The 24,784-nt window shown below is 46.6% G+C and overlaps 1 protein-coding gene across 1 annotated transcript in view; it reads left to right on the forward strand.

Annotated features, from left to right (window-relative positions):
* dpf1 (double PHD fingers 1) overlaps positions 1–24,301 on the forward strand; it is a 38,379-nt gene extending 14,078 nt beyond the window's left edge. The window contains 9 exon segments of the mRNA XM_071897274.1: positions 365–472; positions 1,302–1,429; positions 2,885–2,974; positions 4,284–4,362; positions 4,516–4,647; positions 21,126–21,245; positions 21,940–22,052; positions 22,837–22,918; positions 24,231–24,301. Coding sequence (XP_071753375.1) covers positions 365–472; positions 1,302–1,429; positions 2,885–2,974; positions 4,284–4,362; positions 4,516–4,647; positions 21,126–21,245; positions 21,940–22,052; positions 22,837–22,918; positions 24,231–24,301 — 923 coding nt within the window.
* Positions 24,302–24,784: the final 483 nt, after the last annotated feature.

Here is a 24,784-nt window from a genome sequence, read left to right on the forward strand (position 1 = left end):
GTGTGTGTCTGGTGTCTAGCACTTCTAGTCTGCTACTCACTTTCAATGTTAACTTAATTTGCACTTAATTTAATGTGTATGAATGAATAATATATATAATATAATATAACATAATATAATATAATTAAACACATTTTCTTTTTTCTATTTAATTCAATTAAGTGATTTTTTAGAAACAAAATTGCCAAAGAAGAACAAACCAATGAAAACCAATACTACATAATCACCAATATCTACAGTAACGTAAAACAGACATCAGACATTGCCAATTTATCCATTCACCTGCTCATCCATCTATGTATTTGAATTCATGAATCATGGTAGCACCCATTGTAACCCAGCTGTATGTTCCACTGTTTCCCAGGCCATGCTCCAGGTCAGTTGTACACATATCCCGCCCGCTGCTGGCGCAAGAAGAGACGGCTAAACATCCTGGAGGACCCGCGGCTCGGACCAATCGAGTTCAAGATCGGTAAGAAGCAGGAAGACACGCTGAAAGGATCGGAGCTATGTGAAAACCCTCAAACGGGTGGGATGTACCCTTTAAAGCCCTGTTACCACTGAAAGCATTGTGTGTGAGTCCATCGCACACTATGGGTGGGTACTGCCAACATGTTTGTTCACTGGGCCAATGTCCTCCATTGAGCTTCTATTGTCCTTCCAATTCCAGGAAGCACTAAAGTGTCACCAGTCTTGCTGTTCCCTATCTTGGGATACTTCTTTGCAAGAAAAGGCAGGTGTTCCACACGTTTTGGCTCCTTGTCTTCACTGAGCCTCTAATTTGTATCATGATCCATAGGAAATTCCACACATCGTCATAGTTATTAATCAGAGGAAACTCCCTATATTTCACATAGTTTCAAATGTCAGTTCCTGCTCACGTTAGAGTTCATGAATAAACAAGGAAGTGTTGGCACGCTGGATGCAGTCGATTTAATTAGGTGTGAAGTTAAAGTGTGTGAGGGCGGCCGTGCACTTACAACGAAGGCGAACTTGCCTGAAGTCGAACCACAGTTGAATACATCGCCGCATACTAATGTGTGTGTACTTGCTGCAGCTTCAGCTTCATTGTTCATTTACTGACACTCGTGAGGATAAAACCTCAGACAAGGAAATGAAGACGCGTCCCCATGTGATACTTTAGACCAATTGCAGACGAACACAAGGCCCACAAGTCTTTGGTTTTCTCCGCGAACGTCTCCGTTTGTTCGTACGCACCAGCCAAATCGTTTCCACAGCAAGTATACTGTCAGCTGGAATGTTTTCTGCCGTTGTCTGATTGCAACCGTCTTGCTCTCCAGACTACGAGGCCTCTCTGAAGAAGGAGGGCGGCATCCCAGAGGGCCCTGTGTTGGAGTCGCTGCTCGCCGGGGAAACCCTGGACAAGAAGGTGGAAACCAAGGAGGAAGAGCCAATGAGCGAGTGCCAGGTGAGACTCTCTCTTTCTTCCCTCCCTCCCTCCCTCTCTCTTTCTTTCTCTCCCCTTGTGCACCGTATCCTCACGTCTTTGTTGTTCTCTCTTGTCTTGTTCTCCTTGTTTGTTTGCATGTCAGCCTGTCTATCTCTTTTTATCTGTCTATTTCCCTCTCTGTGTTTGTGTTTCTGTGTCTTTCCCTGCCTTTGTCTCTCTCGGAGTGTGTGTTTTGGCGGTGACACAGCCTCCCGCGGCTCTGACAACTCCCTCCTGGCACCGCGAGTCTGCATGTGTGCGTGTGTGTCTGTGTGTGTGTGTGTGTGTGTTTGCGATTGTGCGTGATTGCACCAGAGTCAGTCTCAGCATTCTGCAGAGATCCAGGCTGTGTGTTTTACAGACCAACCTTGTGAGTGTTCTTTTGCAACGGCAGTGGAGGAATGTTGATTCTCCTTCACAAAGAGCCCGTTTTCCTCCCTTGTCCTCCCCCTCTTCATCCTCCCCTTCCTACGTCCTCCACCTCTTTGTCCTCCCTCTCTTTGTCCTCCCCCCTCCTCATCCTCCCTCCATCCCTTTCAAAGCAAGTCAACAATTAGGCAATCAGCAGTTGAGTGAATGGCCCTCACAGCGGGCCCTCCAGGCGCTCTAATCCGGGGCTTTTCCTGAGTCCTTCAGCCCAGCGGGAGGCTCACCCAGACAGGCAGCGCTCCGCGGCTCCTCCCCATCGCAGCTCCGGCTCCATATGGGCGCTTTACTCTTCCTTTACTGCTGACACTCGTTTCTTGTTGTTACTTCTCTCTGATCCTTCCGATTGCGACATCAGAGATCAAAGTTTTGCCTTGTTCTCCACACGCTTTTTGCATTATGCACGATCCGATCACTGTCTTTTACCTTCCTATCCTTTGGTGTTAGCAGGGAGGAACAACAGAATGCGCAGGTTGATGATTTCCTACACGTTGTCAAACATAAAGCCGGTCTCTTCCTCTACAGTAGCCGGGAAATAATAAGAAAAGAGCCCGTCTTTCCGCTGAGTTCAGTGAGGAAACACTCATCATAAATCGAACCATTTATCGCAATAAAATGGTGATATGTTTGGTTATATTTGGTGTTAATGGCTCTGCTCTTTAGGGTGCTCCCTGCGCTGGGTTAAGCAAACACGCTCGAAATCAGCAGGGAGCAGCGGAATTCGATTACCACCCATGGGTCCATACAGAACAGAGCTAAAGCAGGTAGAGGCTGAGATGTTCGAGGTAAAGGAAAGGAAAGGAAAGGAAAGGAAAGGAAAGGAAAGCCAACGAAACTAAAGGCAGCAGCTTCAGCATACAACAAAATGAGTGAGTGAGCTTCAATGTTGGACTGCGATTGGTGCAGAACGGGCATCGTCAGCTGGTGCTCCATGAGCTTCCATTTCTTTTTGTCTGACTGTCTATCTGTCTATCTCTCCCTCTCTATCTCTCTCTCTCTCACCCATAGAAGTTGCTGGTCGGGGACTTTCCTCATGAGCTGGAGGTGGAGGAGATGGAGGAGGACGTCCCGAAGCGCAAGAACCGTACCAAAGGACGGGTAGGGCAACGACCACACCGGCCCTCAAATGTCTCTCTTCACACTCCTCTGCCTCCTCAACCTCTATTCTCTCCCCTCTTAGTTCCCCTCTTTCTGCTACGGTTTCTCCTCTCCTCATGGCCCTTTCACACCGAACTAGCAGACCAGGAAATACACAAGTGGACTGTCAATGTGAAAGGGTCGATCCGGGCCAAGTCGATCCTGCGAAAACGACCCTGATCAAGATCCGAGTCAGACTTTGCTGGGCTTGAAAGTTCAGTGTTTAACCTGTTATGCTCTGTGTCTGGAGCATCATATCATCCACCATGTTAAACGCAGAGTGTAAACACGTCTGCTTTTGATGACATCATAATATGACAGCTCATAGGATATTCCCAAGGCTCAGTGTGAATTGCCTCCTACATGGGAACAACCCAGATCAGCATACTGTAATATTTCTGCGTTGCTGGTGTGAAAGGAGGAATAACTGAAAGGCTACATTCCAAAACGTTATATATATAAATTTTAGATGACAGTTATTACCTGATAGTTCTTATTCAATCTTGGAGAAATGCTGGTAATTGCATCCTCAGAAATGTCACTGTTTTTGTAAGCCCAGGTCTGAGGACAGGTATGACTTATTGTATGTCGCATAGTGAGTCTTACTTTTATGGAATCATTTTGTGCTTTCATTGCTCCGTATTCCAGGTTCTGCAGTGAAATGTCATCTGACAAACCAACAGTTATTACAGTGAATAAATGCTAATGTACCCGAAGATTTAAATCAGTCCGGGAATGCCTTTTTTTTTTTTTTACAACTTTGATTAGGTGAGACAGTTTTTTCCCACTCTTTTCTGGCATCCTGTGGGAAGATAATCAAGTGTTAACACCGTATTCTGATATTCATCGCACTCACACACACACATGCACACACACACACACACACACACACACACACACACACACACACACAGACACCAGGGTTGCTAATTGGAGCCGTTGCTTCCCTGCTAGGTGTCATCAGCCCCCTCCTGCTGGAAGTGGAGCTTTACACTGAGAGCAGATGATTATAGTGCAAACGTGTGTACGTGTGCGCGCGCGCGTGTGTGTGTGTGCGTGTGTGTGTGTGTGCATACTTGAACATACAAGTGTGTGAGTGTGTGCTTTTACACACTATTGTGTGTGTGTGTACAGTACTTACATTGCGAGTGTGACTCTTCAAACTTTTTGTGTGTACCGTGTATTTGTGTATGTGTACTCAAGTTGGCAGTTTGAGTCCTCACAAGTGTGTGTGTGCGTGTGTGTGTGTGTGTGTGCTTGTTCTCTGCAGGCCTGTGGCGTCGGGGGCATGAGGAAGAGGCAAGAGCCTAGCGCCATTGAAGACAGAGACAAGCCTTACGTCTGTGACAGTGAGCATCGCCACATTATGTCTTTATTCCTATTTCTTTCTACTCTTTTGTGTTTTTTTTTACACAATAGACAGACGGCAATAGTGCAAACAAATTCTGTGCTGTGATATGTGTGTGTGTGTGTGTGTGTGTGTGTGTGTCTGTGTGTTTCAGTCTGTGGAAAGCGCTATAAGAACCGCCCGGGGCTGAGTTACCACTACACTCACACACACCTGGCGGACGAGGAGGGTGAAGAAGACTCGGAACGACACACACTGCCCTTCCAGCGCAAGAACAACCACAAGCGTGAGTTTACTGTCCACATGTTATACTGACTTGCTTACAGTTGTCCATCATGACAATTGCAGCCATCGTCTTCTTCATTAGGGGTTTTTTGGCGGCTGGGTCAGGGTCCCAACCGTGATTTTTGTGTTATAGATTTGCATAATCTGTAGCTTCCTCTTGGGTTGAACTCAAGTCCTGTGCTTACCAGCCGCTAGACGGATACAGTCCAGCCAAATCAAAAGCGCGCCCTCGATTTGGACGGAGGATAAGATTTCTCCCAGAGGAGCACTGGGCTCAGCTGATTTCTCCAACCCTGTTACAGTGTGTATGATCTGATGGGTGTTGAGTGTCAAGCTTTTCCCTGTCCTTTGCACAATCCAGTCGCCAGAATGTGCGACACGACACCGGGTCTTGAACTTTTGAAGGTTGCACATGACACGTCACTATTTTTATCGCTAGCCCTAGGCTACTTTGGCCCAAGGCTAATTTCGACTTTTTTCGCAATGCTGCTATTAACCTTCCATTGTCTGGCCTAGCCTGCTGTAGCCCTGGGCTAACGTCACTGTCAGACCTCTGGTGCCCTCTTTATGTGCCTGTGGGAACACATTCGCTTTGAATGAGGAAGCAAAATCAGGCTCGCTTAATTTACTTACAACAAATACAAGTAGCAGAAAATGTGCAGAGATTTGTCTTGGTGATGCAGAGACACTTCAACAAGTGTCAAAGTAACACATGCAAGGACAAATTCACATATGGTGGCAAGCATATAATAAATTATATACTTCAAGCAAGATGGTCAGTGTTAATTAAACTCTTGTAAATCAACACTATACTAGTGTTTCTATGAGTCCACACCCATCAGAATTAATTTAACACATTTAGGTTTGACCATCCGCCTCAGAGCCATATCAGCTCCATGAGTGGACAAACAACGCTCCAATCAACACTTGTCAACTCCAAATATCCGTCACAGAAAAATCAACACGTATTAACACTGGAAAATTTACTGTGCACTCTACATTTATTCAGCACCTATGTACCTTCCAAACTACGAATGTAACGAGCATCCATTAGTGCATTGGACCAGTATAACATGAGGTAGTTTTACGGATTAAGATGAACTGCTGGAAGTAAGTTATGACAGCTATAGAATATTGGCAGGCTTCCTCTAGCTGTAAAGTGGCATAGTGCAGAACCTGGAGGGACCCAGGGTCGTTCAGACAGCGAAGAAGCAGAGTGAGATTGTCCAAATGCCACTTGGGTAATAATTGCATATGCGTAACAGTGGTTTACAATCACCCCAAGACCTCAGTTAGTGCAGGGCTACAAAGGGTCTAAGTGTAACGTGGGTACCATAAGCTAACATTAGGAATAAGTGCCAGTGGTTTTGCTCACGTTGATCGATTCAAACCTCCCCTCCTCTCCAAAGCGACATTCACAATCAAATCACTTGTTGTCTTAGTCTCTTTGTGACTGTTCAGTCCCAAGGCCGGTTTTCTATCAGCATGCGGTTTTTGTCTGTGCTTTTTCCTGTCTGTCTGCTTCGTTTGTTTGTCGAACGCCTGGTTGAAGGGCGATTGTATGCATTTATCCCTCGGGAGATGCTGCTCGGGTCAGTAATCGGCGGTAAAATGGCTACAGTTGTTCCGACTCAAAGACCCAAGAGAACGAGCGCTGGACATTTGACCGGGGAGAGCGGACCATTCATTCACTTCCTTTGTTCCACCCGGTTTTAAAACAAGCAATTTGCTTGGAATAGAAAACACACACACACACACACACACACACACACATATACACATTATCTATGTAAGCCCCTCTACAACAATGTCCATGCAGAAGCTATGCTCCCCCTCAGTTAATTGGCTGTGTGTGTTTTTAAATTGGCCTGTCTGAGAGAACAGACTGGCCCAGTGTGTGTGTGTGTGTGTGTGTGTGTGTGTATGTGTATGTGTATGTTTGTGTATATATATGTGTATGTGTTTGTGTTTGTGTGTGTGTGTGTGTGTGTGTGTTTGTTGTGGCCATGCTGCAGTCTTAGGTCTCTTCAATAGAGGAGAGAAAGAGAGAGGCAGTATTTGAATCGTTTAATATCCCCCCCCAACCCCCCAACCAGTCAGCAATCACACACACACACACACACACGCACACACACACACGCACACACACACACACACACACGCTCAGAAAATGCAATCTTCTCTGCTGAAATGAAAAAGAGAAGCTTAGCCTTTTTGGCTCGTGTGTGTGTCCACACGCGCAAGTGCTTGTGCATTTGTGAGTGTGTACATGTGTGTCTGTGTGCATGCATACGTGTGTGTGCGTGTGTGTGTGTGTGTGTGTGTGTGTATGTGTGTGCGCACCATTATAGCTTTCCCAATCTGCTGAGTGTCATGGAGGAGGACACCCCCCCCAGCCACCCACCACCCACCACCACCCACCACCACCACCTCCACCCCTTGGTATATTGCCACATATGTAATAATATTAATATGGCTCCGTAGAATGAAAGCAACCCTGCATGCATAATTCATGCCATGTTCTGGCTCAAAAAGCCGTCTAGACGCGATAGTCTGTATGCTGCATCCACAACACAAGTCTGGGCTAAAACACACAGAAACTGATTACAAAAAACTATAAAAGTCTCTCTCTCCTTCTCTTCTTCCATTTCTCTGATCCCCATCCAACTCCGTCCCTCTCTCCACCTCTCCTCTCCCCCGTTTCCATCAGCTTGATAAATGACAGATTATTCCACCAGGAGATGAGATTTTCTTTCTCTCTCTCTCTCTCTCTCTCTCTCTCTCTCTCTCTGTCCTCCATCTTTCACTCCCTACCTATTCGCTTTCTTGCTCTCCATCCTCTCCTAACGCTCTCCCTCTCCCTTCCCTCTCTCCCTCTCCTCGCCGCTTCTGTTCTCTCCCTTTTTTGTCCATCCATCGTCCGGCTTTGGTTTTTCTTTTAATTTATTTCTTTGTTCCCTGTCCACACACACACACACACACACACACACACACACACACACACACACACACACACACACACACACACCCACCCCAAACACCCTCAACCCAACCACCAACCACTAAACCTCTCCATAGATCTGGATCCCAGCCGATATACTATTTACTCGAAATGAGCAGCGCCATTAAAATTCATGACTGCGCTAGATTCTTTTTTCTTTTTTTTCACTCTTCTCACTCTTCTACTTCTTCTTCTTTTCCTCCAAACAGGAGGAGAAGAGGTTGGAGGTGGGCAGGGAGAGAGAGAGGGAGGTTGGGATGGAGAGGAGGAGGGGGTGGGGGTGGGCTGCTTTTTTGGCATTGATGTGATGGTGAGGGGGAAGAGGAGGAAGAGGAGGAGGAAGAGGAGTGGACGATAGGGGGAAAATGGGGAGGTAGGAGGACAGGAGGAAAAAAAGGGGGGGGGGGGTGTTTACTTTAGAGGTCGGCCCTGCGGTGTCCACCTGAAAATTGGTTTTGTGGGCAGAGAGAGAGAGAGAGAGAGAAAGAGAGAGAGAGGGAAGAAGGGAGATAGGGAGAGAGAGAGTCAAAGAGTGAAATAGTGGAAATAAGATAAATAGATTGAAGGACAGACACAGACAGAGAGAAAGAGCAAGAGTGAGTGAATGAGAGAGAGAGAGAGAGAGAGAGAGAGAGAGAGAGAGAGAGAGAGAGAGAGAGAGAGAGAGAGAAGGACAGTTGTCATTAAATCCCTCTCCCCTCCCAAATCAGAACTGAGATTCAGAGGCCACTTTATCTGGACGGACAGACGGTCCTACGGTGTGGAGCAGCAGGGACGCTGTGTGTGTGTGTGTTTGCGTGTGTGTGTGTGTGTGTGTACACATTCACATTTGTCTATGCATTTGTATGTGTCTTTGAGTCGGAATGTGTGTGTGTGTGTGTGTGTGTGCATACATGTGTGTGCTTTTGTGTGCCACTGAGTCATGTTTGAGTGCGCTGTATGGACAATCACGTCCAACTTTGTCTGTATATCTGTGTGTGTGTGTGTGTGTGTGTGTGTGACATTGTGACATGTAATTGAGCTCTTTGAAGGTCAGCATCCCTTTGTTCCCACTCACCGTAGTTGATGTTGTTTCTTTTCCCCTCCGATTTTTGCTTCGTCTCTCAAAATGGCTGCCCTGTCCTCCTCCCTCAGATAGGGGAGAGAAGGAAGAATTTTGATCGACTAACGTCAATATGAAACCATGCCTGAAAACCTAACACGGCCACTCCCCTCTCTGTGTCTATTGTCACACAAATATTTGCACCACTGCCTCTTCTCTCTCTCTCTCTCTCTCTCTCTCTCTCTCTCTCTCTCTCTCTCTCTCTCTCTCTCTCTCTCTGAGTGATAGCATATATGGAGTAAGGTCATTTGAAGTCTGGAACAAAGGTTGCAGCTCTTGTGCTTATTGCTATAGCTATTACACTGCCATTTATAGCAATGTCGCTGCGTTTGTCTAGATGAACGTACTGAACTCTAACTGCACTATAGTCTGTGTCAGTTCACTAAACCACTAAGCTTCTTGCATCTTGCATATCATTTGCCACCGAAAACCTCCGAACCTGCTAATACTTCTGGGGGCAAAGAGGAACAATGACTGACAATTATGACTGATATTATTTGGTCAATGTGATGAATTATTAGATGCACTGGTCACCAAACTATCAGCCCACAGGCCCTGAATGATGTGTTGTTGTTTTTTTAGATATGGCCTCCAAATTGTTTTCTGATGTTTTTTGCTTGATCTTTGCTCTCCATTATAATGGTCCAAGATCACATTAGGACTCAGGGTAAAGCGTGGTGAGTGCCAAAGCTTGCCATACCCAATTTGATGCCCATGTTAAATGAGTCAGCCTCTACTTCATTACTGTCAGCAGTGAAAACTTCTCTCCGTAATAGGCTCCAATGGTGTAAGTTTATGTGTGTCTGTATGTGTGTGTGTGTGCCTGTGAGCAGCAACAACATTTTAAAAACTGCCTTTGTCTTTCACATTCAGAGTGCCTCTCTAAATTCTCTTTTATATTGTCTATATCATCTGTTATATTGTCTTTTCCCTTTCTGGAGAGTACTTGTGTTTTCTCTCCTGCTTGTTTTCCAATGCAAAGACTGAGAAAACATCATGTGCATGTGTGTGATATTCCTTCATTTTAACACAATACTTTTGAAAAATCCACAGCACGCATTGCTTTCTGGATGTGGTCTGAACTTCCCACGTGCCTCCGCCGGTACGCCGGCATCCTTCCCCGCCGTTTGATTGGTTGATTGTTGCCGCCGCTGCACCGCGCAGGAAAGGAAAGGAAACGGCTGTTGCCTAGCAATCTGGTTGCCATAGATACCGCCAGGGCTCCCTCCTAAAGAGTACACTGGTTATGTACATTGAAAAGAGAGATGGGGAAGGCAAGGAGGGAGGAGAGGAGAGGTGTGTAGAGAGAATAAGAGAGGGAGGGAGGGATGGATAGACGAAGAAGGAGGAGAAAGAGGTAGGGAGAAGGGGGGAGGAAGTGGGGAAGGGAGGAGGGAGGAGAGAGAGAGAGAGGGGAATGGAAGAAGTTGAAGTTTAGGAGTGGTGAGAGGGGAGCAGAGGGGGGGTGCACAGAGGAGTTCATTAAAAATAACATAAAGAATGGCAGGAGGAGGAGGAGAGAGAGAGAAAGAGAGAGAGAGAGACTTTGCAGAGAAGGGAAAACAGACAAAGAAACGACAGAGAGAGAGAGAGAACCGGAGCGAGAAGCAGAGACTTATACAGACTGAGGGAGAAAAAAAAAAAAAAGTGAAAAAAAAATCTCTTCATGATTCATCATATAGATTCCCCCAGACAGTTGGAGTGGTGAAGGCAGGGTAATATCGGAGTCTGCTTCATTTGGTATTCTGTCTTAAGATGTGGCGGTCTGGCTTGCTGGGCTGGCTGGTTTGTGGTTCCTCAGTTATCCTGGCCATGTTTGGATAAGCCACAGTCTGACCCATCCACCCCCTCTCCTCCCTTCCTCACCACCATCATCACTCTATCCCCTCTCTATCTGTCTCCTGTTGTCTGTTTTTCTGTTTATCTGCCTGACTGCGGAGCGAGGAGAGGCGTGAACACCTCCGACAAAAAAACGAGAGTAGTGCCAACTTTAAAGTAGTAATCCATGACATTTTCATATATGTAAATTTCCATTTCTCTATGGCTGAGTGATATAACACAATAGTGATTCAATCTATATCCAGTTCATGAAAGCTTTTACATTTGCTGTTCTAAACACCTGGTGCCTGGTAGCTCTTTCCTGCGGGAAAGATCCTGTGGCGCAGAGGAAATGATGCGTTTTACGTTTCCGGTTTGTTTGGAATCAATAGAAGAAGAACTGGGTAGTTAGCGTGAGCAATGACAGCCACCATGGCTGAACAGACAAAGAAAAGAAACTCAGACTGCATCAACAGAAAATCCAAGGAAAACGATGTCAGATAGAGACAAAATTTAAAAGAAAACAAGGATCTGGCAGATTCCCACTTTAAATGTCTTCTGGCAAAGTTCTCCTGTGTATGCCTGTGTATTGTTTTGGCCTATGCAAGGCCGGTACTGTGTGATGGTGCACACAGACACACAGGGCCGACACACAGGGCCGACACACAGGGCCGACACACGGTACGGTGGACCGTGTGAGGTTAGGCACCATTTAAACAGGATTTCACAGTCACATGCCCAGCTGGCTCTCCCTGGACCAAAATAGGATTAATAATTTGCATTTTAACTCTGCATCGACGGGGAAACAAATCCATGTTGGCTAAGTGGTTCTTTTAAGTGTGCACTTATGTGTGTACATGTTCATATGTGCACGTGTGCTTGTGCACATATGTGTGTATTTGTGTGCATTTTAGATGTGTCAGTTTATTTACATGATTTATGGGTGTGTTAGTGTGTGTCAGCGTCTGTGCGTGTGTGTGTGCGTGATTTATTTGCATGTGTCTATTCACTGAATGTGCACATATCTGCAGACTGCAGAGTGTGTGTGTGTGTGTGTGTGGGTGTGTGTGCATCTGCGGGTCAGTGTGATTACAAAGCAGCCATAGATCAAGTTTTATTATGCACCAAAATCTCCTCTGTCCTCTTTACTTTGCAATGTCATCCCTGCACACAAGCTCGCATTTCGCACGCACACACACACGCACACACACACACACACACAAACATACACACACACTTGCACGCATCTAGACCCACAATGCACTGGGAGTTACGCAACCTGCTGACTGGACATGGGAGTGAAAGTAGTACTTGTCTGTGGATATGTGTGTGTAAGTGCGTGTGCACGTGTGTGTGTGTGTGTGTGTGTGTGTGTGTGTGTGTGTGTGTGGTGGGGTGGCGGGGTGGAGGTGGGGTGAGACAGGGAGGAAAGGAGTGGAAATAGGGAAAAAGAGAGAGGCAGAGAGGAGAGCATGGCGTTGGTGCAGGCATTTGTGTGACAACAGATGGATTGCAGAAAAGGAATTCCAATTTCCTCTTTGAGAGTAACGCAGGAGAGAGAAAAAACAGAGAGAGAGAGAGAGAGAGAGAGAGAGAGAGAGAGAGACACCAAATAAGAAAAGGGGAAGTGAAAAAATGAAGCACAATGAAGCGCAGAGGAGAGATCAAATCAGAGACAGAGAGAAGGAGCAATAATGAGAAAGCATGAAAGTGCAGAGAGGAAGAGGAGAGGAGAGAGAGAGAACGGAGAGAGTGAGGAGAGGAGGAAGGAGAGAGAGAGAGAGAAAGCAAGTGACTTTTCATCTGTGACTGACGGTTTCCATCTGACTGCCTCTCTGCCTCCTTGTCTGCATAAAAAAACCTGACGATGTCTCCCTGAGTATTCGGGCTTGTGTGTGTGTGTGTGTGTGTGTGTGTGTGTGTGCTTTTGCCAGATTTGTGTCTTTTTCCACTGTACTATTGTTTGTCCATTTGTTTCTCCATACAATATATGTACACTATTTTGTGACTGTGTGTGTGTGTGTGTGTGTGTGTGTGTGGCTGGATCAGGGGCAGAGGGACTCTCATTCGTCACGTTAAAGAGAGCAAGTGGGGGATGGGACTGGAACCGGACTGCAAAAGTTATTATGCAAAGGCTTGGTTATAAATCTTTGTGTGTGTGTGTGTGTGTGTGTGTGTGTGTGTGTGTGTGTGTGTGTGTGTGTGTGTGTGGTTGTGGGTGTTCTCAATTGTGTGTATGCGCTCTCATTGTGTGTGTGTGTGTGTGTGTGTGCTGCTCCTGAGAGGCTCTCCTCATTAAGCAGCGAGGCGACAGGAGTGCAGAGTGTGTGTTTTCACACACCGCTGCTCCGATACAACGGGAGCCACTTTTTTTTGCCTCCCTCCCTCTCTCCTCTTTGTGCCTCCTCATCTTCCTTCTCCTCTCTCTCTCTCTCTCTCTCTCTCTCTCTCTCTCTGTCTCTCTCTCTCTTTCTGTTTCCCCCTTTGCTACTTCTGTTCTTGAAAACTCCTCCTCCTCCTCCTCCTCCTCCTCCTCCTCCTCCTCCTCCTCCTCCTCCCCCTCTCTCTCCCTTCCCCCGTGTACAATACCTGCAGTATTGGAGTGTTTATTGTCTTTTGTAATAGAAAAGAGCAGAAACACTCGCCGAGTCACAAAGTACACGCTCGTCCGCTGCTTGTAGATTCCCATTCAAACCACATCATTTAACAGTTTGACATTTATTTTGTGTTTTTGATAACCTGTGATGATGTGAAGCACAGCAACTTAAATAGAAAATAGAATAGAATAGAATAGAATAGAATAGAATAGAATAGAATAGAATGAGAGTTTTAGAAATGTGCAATCAGAAAAGGACTTCACCTAGTAAACGCAAACCTGTTGGTCATCAGGTTAATATGCTTTCAGTAATATTTTGCGAGGGACAATGATTGGAGGAGGAGAGGTGGAAATGAAAAAAAATAAAATAAAATAAAATAAATAAAACAGAGAGGGAAGATGAGAAAAGTCGAGAAAGTGAGAAAAGTCAACAGGTATTGGTATAGGTATAGGTGTGTGTGTGCGTATATGTGTGTGTGTGTGTGTGTGTGTGTGTGTGTGTGTGTGTGTGTGTGTGTGGAGGGTAAGGTAATTCCCTTGGATGGAGGTGCTAACTCGATGAGGCTTCCACTGCGGCTAGCCAGAGGATGAGAGTATCGACCAGCTATAGTAGGGCTGTGCTGTTGGTTCCAGGTCAGGGCCTGGGAGGGAGGGGTGTGTGTGTGTGTGTGTGTGTGTGTGTGTGTGTGTGGGAGGGGTGGGGGGGGTGGGGTGGGGGGGGGCGGTGGGGGTGTAGCAGAGGAGGAAAAAGATGGAACTTCAAGGTTTTACATTTTTTTCTAGAAAGGTCTTCCACCTTTTGTTGAGGGAAGGATGAAGATGAAGCCATGGGGTCAGAACTTTTGATTTCTTCTGATCCCTTGATTCCTTTCTGCACTTATTGCTTTTCTTAATTACTTACACCACACTGCAAAAAATGCCCGTCTTATAAAGTCATTTAGTCACATACTGAGTCTTAAAGATCTTATTTTTCTTCAAATAAGTGAAACATTAATAATAATTCCACTTGTTTCCAGTACAGGGGTCTTTTCTAGTAATATCTTGAAACAAGGCGGAATAAAGCAGATCACTCCACTAGTATCAAGAAAATGACAGTTGATTCAACAAAATTCCTCAAGAAAGTTGATTTGCATTGAAAAAAAGTGAAATCATCTCACCCTATAGGCAGATTTTTTTTTCACTTGTTTGAAGAAAATCAAGGTTTTAAGAGTCAGTATGAATGTTAAAATTCATATTTTTTGTATGTATCTGGTGTTAAGAGTCTGTGGAATAATCCCAAAAAGGAAATTCCTCACACTATGCAAAATAGGCTAAAGCAACAGGGTGCCGAGATGCAAAAATGAAGGAGTTTATTACTCCATAAAATACACTGAAGCAATGGCCTCACCTGCTGAAACGTTTGCTTTGAATACAAGGATTTTTGGTTTCTTTCTTTCCACTCTCCTCTCCTCTACCCCTCCTCTCCTCTCTCTTCCCTCTCTCTTTTGTCTTAAAAACTTTGTATCATTTTTTTTTTTACCATTGTTTTATTAAATTCCTGTATGCATAAATACAGTGAAATAAAAAAAAACAAAATGAGAATAGCAAAGGCGATACAAGAGAGAGAGAACTGTATATTGAAAAAGCAGCAAGGGAAGAGAGAAAGAGAGAGAGAGGGGAAAAAAATAACACCACAAGGTATAGCGAAGGAGCTGGAGAAGGAAGGAGAGAAAATGAGATAGAGGGAGAAAACAGGAGGGAGGAAAGACGGAGAAGGGTGTGTGTGTGTGTGTGTGTGTGTTGGGGGGGGAGTTGAGGAGCATTTGAGGATTCATCTCTTGCTGGATAATTCCCAGGAGGATCTCTCTCCAACACTTGAAAGCTGTGAAGTGTGCGGTTCTGCTCATACTCCTCCCGGTAATTGGAGGAGGAGAGGAGGGAGAGGAGGGAGGAGAGAGAGAGAGTGAGGGAGAGGAGGGTCAGGTACAGGAGGGGAGATATGGAGGTACAATGGAGAAAAAAGAAAAAAAAAACACAGGAGAGGTAAAGATTTGGAGAAAGAGAGGGAGAGGAAAAGGAGGGACAGGAGGAGAGAGAGGGAAAGGTTGCGGAGCCACCTGACTTGCGACCGTCTTCCTTTCTTTGTTTCAGTCTCTCTCGTCTCTTTAGTCAGCTTGCCTTCTATTCCTTTTATTTCTGCTCATTAGCTCTCTCTCTCTCTCTCTCTCTCTCTCTCTCTCCATCTCTCTCTCTCTCTCTCTCTCCCTCCCTCTCTTCACCAGCGCTGGTGTGTCTGTGGTTGCAGGCGGGTCCTGAAACATGGCCGCAGGCGTTTAATCATTGATGGAGGTTTTTTTTTCTTTCTTTTTTTTTTCTGAGCAGGCAGGCCAGCGGGCAGCCCCGACTCACACACATGTGTCAGGACCTGCTGATTCACTCTCTGGGGCCTCCAAGCACGTGCACACACACACACACACACACACAAACAAGCACATAGACCATAGCAGCACACACACACATAGGCACAAGACCAAGATGCAAACGTATAATGTAGGCTGTATGTGTGTGTATGTGTGTGTGTGTGTGTGTGTGCGCGCATGTGTGCCTGCCTAGTTTATCCCACCAGGGACTGTGAGGCCCAATCAGCAGCAGCGAGCCCAAATAAAAGCAGAGAAGAAAAAAAAAGGCAGTTTATTTGACCAGAACAAGAAGAAGACATGTTTGCATTGGCTCCAGGCCGGTATGCTGTGTGTGTCTGTATAGCTGTCTAAATATCTATATCCTCCTGCTAGACTCAGTAAACATCTGGCTGGGATGGTCTCTTAAGAAATAAATACACTGCTGTAAACTCGTCCAGCATCGCTCCTGCCTCTGTGCATTTGTAGCATGAACGTTTCACACAGATTGCCATATGGGTTTTAATATTCTAATTTTAAATTTTAAATATAGTATAGAGTATAGATTTTGGCAGTATGTGATGTACAGCATGTGATGTAAGGGTCTGACCGATATGAGGTTTTGAAGGCTGATACTGATATTTTTGGATTGATATTTCATATCTTTCAATGTGACCATTTTAATGCCCAAATTCCGTAAAAATTGTAAAAATTCAGTGTTTCCCTCAGAATGTTATTCTGGTCAGTGTGGAAAAGCCTCTGAAACAGCATTTAGACCATTATGGGACACTAAAACTCTGAATCATTGAACATAAAAATTCTAATAATACTACTACTACTAATAATAATAAATATTTTCTTGTATACTTGTGTGGAAAATGTCACATTGGAATAAATTTAAGGGCTTCCCATAGAAAACCAGTGTGTATCAATTCTACAGTATGTAATAAGTCAAACTGCATCATATCCGTCATATCAGAGGTAGATGACACTGACTGGCCGATATCTAATTTTAAATAAAAGATCAATATCAGCTCAATATATCGGTATAACCCTACTGCCTATAAACCAATATGTACCTACAGTATATACCATACTGAGGCTTGGTGATACTGTGTGTGTGCAGAGATTTCCATAATGAGACTCACTATTTGAAAAAAGCTGACACCAGCAAGCTCTCACAACGTCATCACTAGCAAAAGAGATTATGGAGAATTATGAGGATGGAGCCATCTGTCTGTCTTGAAATACTGCGCTATGAATTTCAGGTGACATGGATATAATGTTTTGAAACCAGGGATGTGGTGAAGGTCAACCCATCTAAATTCAGTTTAGCCAAATTTGTATTGGTTAAATTGGTAGTTTACCCACTTTTATAGGCTGATATTAGTCTTTAGGACTGAAAATCCCTAGTTAATAGTATCAAACTGATGTAAACTATATAAGGAGAGGGATTTTGAGGGGAAAAGTATGAATTAATGTTTTTTTTTTTTGTCTGAAAGTATGATTTTTGTTTATATTGGTGGTTGTTTGCTTATGCTGAAGTGATAGTGTACCCACCTTTTTATTTACCACTACATCACTGTTTGAAACCCTCTCTAAGTTACAGGTGTTCAGCCCAGCAGTAGAGTCTTATGCAGTAACTCTACTGACAGTATAGATGACAGTATGTGGCACATGGCTGTTGCTCATTATAACACTGTTGAATGCTGCAGTATAGCATGTATGGCTTCCAATTTCTCTCTTCCTCTCTCCTTTTCCCTCTGTCTTCTCTCTCTCTCTCTCTCTCTCTCTCTCTCTCTCTCCCCTCTCTCTCTCATCCTGATCAGAGACTTTTTCTCTTATTTTATTATATTATTTCTCAGAGGATTATAGCCAGACCCTGTGGAGTAGAAACCCAATCTCTCTCCCTCTCTCATGCCTCCTTCCCTTCTCATCCTCTTGTCCCTTCTCCCGTCTCCCTCTCTTCTTCCAGCACCCCCCCCCACCTCCTTCAGCCCCTCCGCCCCCTCCCTCCCTCCACCTCCTCAATTCTCCTCATTCCTCCTTTTTTTTCTCCTCCCAACCCCCCACTTCTGTCTCTAACCCCCCCGTCCACACCCTCCACACCCCAAACCCTTGCCACCCCACCCTGGAATGGATGGATTAATGACCTCGCTAGAGAGAGAAAGAGACACACACACACACACACACACACACACACACACACACATACTCTCAACTCAAAACAGTACCACCAGAAAGACTCCTGCAGCAATGTTTCTGCAGGATGAATAGCTTCCTGTGTGTGCATATATGCGTGTGTGTGTGTGTGTGTGTGTGTGTGTACCTGTGAAATCCACTCTATTGTATTCACTGTTGCTCTCTGTCTGTCCTGCCTGGTGAGTCATTGTGAAAGGCCCGTCCATCGCATTACGTCTTGGAGAAGAAAGGACACAATACAAATAGTCTGCGCCGGTTACGTGATCGCTGCCATTAAAGTGATTATGCAATCCACAGTGGCAAGACAGGCAGGAGGCAGAGAGGCAGACAGACAGGCAGACAGACAGGCAGAAGGCAGACAGACAGGCAGACAGTCAGACAGACAGAGAGACAGACAGACAGAGAGACAGACAGACAGAAGGCAGTCAGACAGACAGAAGGCAGACAGACAGACAGACAGACAGACAGACAGACAGACAGACAGACAGGCAGGAGGCAGACAGACAGACAGACAGACAGGCAGGAGGCAGACAGACAGACAGGCAGGAGGCAGACAGACAGACAGACAGACAGGCAGGAGGCAGACAGACAGACAGGCAGACAGACAGACAGGCAGGAGGCAGACAGACAGACAGACAGACAGGCAGGAGGCAGACAGACAGACAGGCAGGAGGCAGACAGACAGACAGACAGACAGACAGACAGACAGACAGACAGACAGACAGACAGACAGGCAGGAGGCAGACAGACAGACAGACAGACAGACAGACAGACAGACAGGCAGAAGGCAGACAGACAGACAGAAGGCAGACAGACAGACAGACAGACAGACAGACAGACAGAAGGCAGACAGACAGACAGACAGACAGACAGACAGACAGACAGACAGACAGACAGACAGGCAGGAGGCAGACAGACAGACAGACAGACAGGCAGGAGGCAGACAGACAGACAGGCAGGAGGCAGACAGACAGACAGGCAGACAGACAGACAGACAGACAGGCAGGAGGCAGACAGACAGACAGGCAGACAGACAGACAGGCAGGAGGCAGACAGACAGACAGACAGACAGGCAGGAGGCAGACAGACAGACAGGCAGGAGGCAGACAGACAGACAGACGGACAGACAGACAGACAGACAGACAGACAGACAGACAGACAGGCAGGAGGCAGACAGACAGACAGGCAGACAGACAGACAGGCAGGAGGCAGACAGACAGACAGACAGACAGACAGGAGGCAGACAGACAGACAGACAGACAGGCAGGAGGCAGACAGACAGACAGACGGACAGACAGACAGACAGACAGACAGACAGACAGACAGGCAGGAGGCAGACAGACAGACAGACAGACAGACAGACAGGCAGGAGGCAGACAGACAGACAGGCAGGAGGCAGACAGACAGACAGACGGACAGACAGACAGACAGACAGACAGACAGACAGACAGGCAGGAGGCAGACAGACAGACAGACAGACAGACAGACAGGCAGGAGGCAGACAGACAGACAGACAGACAGACAGACAGGCAGAAGGCAGTCAGACAGACAGACAGACAGAGAGACAGACAGACAGAAGGCAGTCAGACAGACAGACAGACAGACAGACAGGCAGAAGGCAGACAGACAGACAGACAGACAGACAGACAGGCAGGAGGCAGACAGACAGACAGACAGACAGACAGACAGGCAGACAGACAGGCAGAAGGCAGACAGACGGACAGACAGACAGACAGACAGACAGACAGAAGGCAGTCAGACAGAGAGACAGACAGACAGACAGACAGACAGACAGGCAGAAGGCAGAAGGCAGACAGACGGACAGACAGACAGGCAGGAGGCAGGCAGACAGACAGACAGACAGGCAGACAGACAGGCAGACAGACAGACAGACAGACAGACAGGCAGACAGACAGACAGACAGACAGGCAGACAGACAGGCAGGAGGCAGACAGACAGACAGACAGACAGACAGACAGACAGACAGACAGACAGACAGACAGACAGACAGGCAGGAGGCAGACAGACAGACAGACAGACAGACAGACAGACAGACAGGCAGACAGGCAGACAGACAGGCAGGAGGCAGACAGACAGACAGACAGACAGACAGACAGACAGACAGACAGACAGACAGACAGGCAGGAGGCAGACAGACAGACAGACAGACAGACAGACAGGCAGACAGACAGACAGACAGACAGACAGACAGACAGACACACAGGCAGACAGACAGGCAGGAGGCAGACAGACAGACAGACAGACAGACAGACAGACAGACAGACAGACAGACAGACAGACAGGCAGACAGACAGGCAGGAGGCAGACAGACAGACAGACAGACAGACAGACAGACAGGCAGACAGAGGAGATGTGGAAATGACACACACTCTCTCACACACACACACACACACTCACACATACAGTACGCAGGCAGGCAGGCAGGCAGGCAGGGGGAATTTCTCTCTTGTTAATAGTTATTATGAAACGGCTTCACGTGGAGCACTTGCCTCTCCGCGCACAGCGTGACGGCAGGTTTGTCCCGGCAATCCCCCCCCCCCCCCCCCCCCCCCAACACACACACACACTCACACACACACACACACTTCTCCCTTCACCTCTTCCTCCTCCTCCTCCTCTTCCACTCCTCTGACAATATTTGCCAGACCCCAGGGGCTCCCAGTGGAGTCCGTCTCCCACTCTCCCCATCCTGCGCCCCCCTCCCCCCCTCTCACTTCCCGGGTGAGCCGGGGCTCGGTGAGTCCCGGGACTCAGCGCGGGCCTGCAACCGTGCTTGTTTTTACCAAAACAAACAGATGGGAAGAGAGAGAGAGAGAGAGACAGAGAGAGAGAGAGAGAGAGAGAGTGCCGTACCCAGCTGGGATGGTGCGCAGTCTGGCAAGGGAGACCCACTTTCAGATCTTCTTTGTTTTACACCCCACCACTTTACGGCTCTCCTCTAATCACTCTCTATCTACAGCATGCTGCAACTCTCTCTCTCCCTCTCTCTCTCTCTCTCTCTCTCTCTCTCTCTCTCTCTCTCTCTGTCTCTCTACCTTTCCGACTATGCCGTTTCCTCTCCCTCAACAGATTTCAACACAACTTCCTCGCACCGGAGTGATTATTTGGTGATCCGTTGTCACTTCATAGTCTCACCCTCTGACACTCTCTCCTCTCCGCCTCGCTGTCTGGAGATCGATACAGCTCCTTCACTCCAGGGCCAGATTTCCTAACACCGACTTGTGGCTTTTGCACTCCACACTCCATCCCCCCTCTTGCTCTCCTTCTCTACACCGTAGAGCGGATGAAGGCCAAGAGCTCAAAAGGAAGAGTCCGGTGGGAGCCAGATGTTAAAGCCCCCCTTTTCTTCTTGTCTCTCTTCCAGCTAAGAAAGCGGCGGACGGGTCGGTGATCGCCAATGGCTACTGCGACTTCTGTCTTGGAGGCTCCAAGAAGACGGGCTGTCCTGAAGACCTCATCTCCTGTGCTGACTGTGGACGCTCAGGTAGGCACCAGCTGAGCTTGCAATGAGTGCAACAGTGGCATAAGCTTCAATGCCTTGTAACACCCCAAAATTAAAAGCACCCAAAAATAAGGCATGCAAAGGTCAGGAAGTGAAGGTGTTAATGACATTACAAATACTCCTGTGACCATAGGGAGCGATCATGTGAGAGCAAATACTAGGACAATAATGGAATAAGAAGTAAGGCGTTTTTAAGTTTCTAACCATGTTTTCGAGTTTTTTCAGAATTTTTTGTGCGTTTTATGAGTTTTGAGCCTGAGTTCTCAAGATCAAAGACATAGCAATCCTGTGGCAACATGGAATTGCATTGCCTGAGATGGCTCAAACTAAATTCATGTACAGGAAAATTGCTGTCCATAAAATGTTCTTTCAACTATCTTAATGAATGCAATTTAATGATATCATGAGTTTACATTTGGCTTTTTCATGAGATCCATGACTGAAAGTTTGTGAAACCAAAAAAAAAAAAAAAAAAAAAAAAAAAAAGTTTGCAGAAGAACTGGTGGAATTCACCTTTAAATATAAAAAATCACCCTTATGGAGCAAATAAATGGATGGATGGATGAATAGATGGATGATGGATGAGTCGCAAAATATTGAAAATTATGGTGAAAAACATTGTGTGTGTATGTGTGTGTGTGTGTGTGTGTGTGTGTGTGTGTGTGTGTGCACCCAGGCCACCCATCCTGTCTCCAGTTCACAGTGAACATGACGGCTGCGGTGAGGACTTATCGCTGGCAGTGCATCGAGTGCAAGTCCTGCAGCCTGTGTGGCACCTCTGAGAATGACGTAGGATCTCTCTCTCTAACACATATCAAGCCCTACTGAACACACATGTGGCTGCACACACACACACACACACACACACACACACACACACACATATTACATATTACATATTGCCGCTGGAAAAACCTTGTAACTCCATTTTTTACGTTAGAAGTGAAGCTTTACATGGTGTTTTATAGGTGGAGCAAGTTTATAATGATAATAAGGGGATAGTTTATTGATCCCTGTAGGGAAATTCTCTTTTCAAACCGCACCATGGAGCTGGTAGTGATTCAGTGTCTTGCCTCTGGTTGAAGGATAGGCTCTTTAACCACTAGGCCACCCTGCTGCCCAATTAGAGATCCTGGGATCCATGAAACCCATTTAAAACCCATAACAGAGTTTCAAAAATGCGTGGCTGTCAACCTGAAGAGAAGGCTATTTTTAAAATTCATGAACAAGAAGCAGGGATTTGCATTCGACTTATCCATTCTTACCCCTTTACAGTCTGTTGACAGTGGAGACAGCCAAAAATGTAAACATCTATGATAACTATAGATCAGTGGAAAAAAAAAAAGGCAGTTTGGACAGGGAACTATGAGCAAGGGACATGTATGTACCCTCTCAGCCCAGCCTCTTGACTGATATTTATACAGGCAAACACAGAGACGCCTTCTTATGTTCGATCACCGCACACACTCCCGCCGTTCAAATAAACACGTCAGACTGTGTCCTCCTCAGCTGTGATTCAAATGTGTGCCCGCCACATAATGTCTGTCTATTTGGGCATTTTCTTCTGTTCCAGGACCAGTTGTTGTTCTGTGATGATTGTGACAGAGGCTACCACATGTACTGTCTGAGCCCCCCCATGTCTGAGCCACCAGAGGGTATGTACAGCACAGCAACACTGGCTCGCAATAAGCAGAATATGGACACAGTAATGTATAGATGCCGCATGCTGTATACCAGGGGTTCCCAAACGTTTTCATATCAAGGACCTCCAAATGGATCAGTCCGCAGGATCTGGTAAGACTGCAGAGCGCAAAGAAACCCCATCTGAGAAGATTTGTGTTATTGTGTTAGATATGACTTGGTACAGAATTATGTAACTGTCTATACTGTAGGTGGGGAGATAACCGCAGTGGGGAGAGTGAAACCTCTCATCAAAACAGTCATATATTCTCACTGTGCTGACTTTCAGGGAGTGAAATAATAGTAAAATTCAACTCCTTGTTTTACTGTGGACCCTCTGTAACCCTAAAGGACCCCCGGTGGTACCTGAGCCCCACTTTGGGAACCAGTGCTATACAGTATACCACCCTAAGGGTGGATACAAGAGACAGGGCTGGAAGGGTACAGATAGGCACAGCACTGTGGAAATCAAATAGGCATCCCTATTCAAATCAAATATGCTACAATTGTCATTTGGCTACCACACATAAGATGGCTGCTGTAGCTAGGATGTTTGATGGCGTTGTCATGGAAATGAGTAGTAGAAAGATAATCCGTTTCCATGGCAAAGGTGTCACTTGGCTGAACATAGCAGTGCCACTTGTGTTAAACACTCCAACTAACAGTGTCATGCACAGCCCACACATGCAACGCTGTTGATTTACACAACGACATTTTCAAAAATTCAACGGTGGCCAGCTATTTTAGGTTTACAGTGGAGAAGATTACCACAACAGCCCAGTTCTGTCTGAGCTCTCCCATGGCTACTGTATGGTAAGCACCATGCAGACGTGTAGACCTGTACTTTGATCCATACTGTACTGTGCCTAAATTCTCTGCAGAAAAAAAAAAACGTTTCAACCTATTTGCTATATCCTCACACAATGCCTGCGGGCACAACAGAGCAGTGTCTAAATACACTTTGAAGTGAAAAGGTTGAGAATTGTGGTTTGACAGCAGTCCCAAGTTGGTGTTTGATTAATGTTTCAAATCCCATGCCAGAATCCAAACCAAACTAGTTGTCAAATCCCCTCTATCCACAAACCACACACACACAGCATGTGGTGTTTTAACATCAAGCTTTAATTTACGGTGTTACTTCACGCTCTGTCTGAAATGAGGGATTAATCCGCGGGGCTTTACAATAGTGGTGATTGAACTTTTGATCTGTGATGTGCTCTCTCTCTCTCTGTATGTGTGTGCATGTGCATGTGTGTGTGTGTGTGTGTGTGTGTGTGTGTGTTGTAGGGAGCTGGAGCTGTCATCTGTGTCTGAGACAACTGAAGGAGAAGGCCTCAGCCTACATCACCCTCACTTAATCTGTGCGGAGCTGCGCCTTCATCCCTCTCGGTCCTTCATCCACTCCCGAACCACCACTCTGTCACCCCCCTCCACCACCCTCCCCCCTCCTGCCGTGCCTCAGATGACTCCCCCCCCCCCCCACCCCCCTCCTTGATCTACACACTGGCACTTCCTCTACCAACCCCCACCCTCCCGCCACCCTTACCGTGACGGAGCACGCGCCGCACCTCGGCGCCGTACCCGCCGCCTGACCCCGCGCTCCTTCTCGAACGTCGCTCCAACCTCCGTCCCCTTTTGTGTCACTCGCGTTCCCCGCTGTGCTTGACCCAAACCCCCCCCCTCCTCTTCTGTCTCAACGGAGGAATTCATCAGCTGGCAATAAGTTTGCTAGCGAGACCCACACTCCAGCCTGCCAAGGGCACTTCAGAGGCACACTACTCCACAGGCGCCCTCTTAAGGGCCCTCGGAAGAGCCCTAATGATCTTCAGCTGCAACTCAGT

This window comes from Centroberyx gerrardi, chromosome 6, assembly GCF_048128805.1.
Source record: "Centroberyx gerrardi isolate f3 chromosome 6, fCenGer3.hap1.cur.20231027, whole genome shotgun sequence".
Classification (NCBI taxonomy): domain Eukaryota; kingdom Metazoa; phylum Chordata; class Actinopteri; order Beryciformes; family Berycidae; genus Centroberyx; species Centroberyx gerrardi.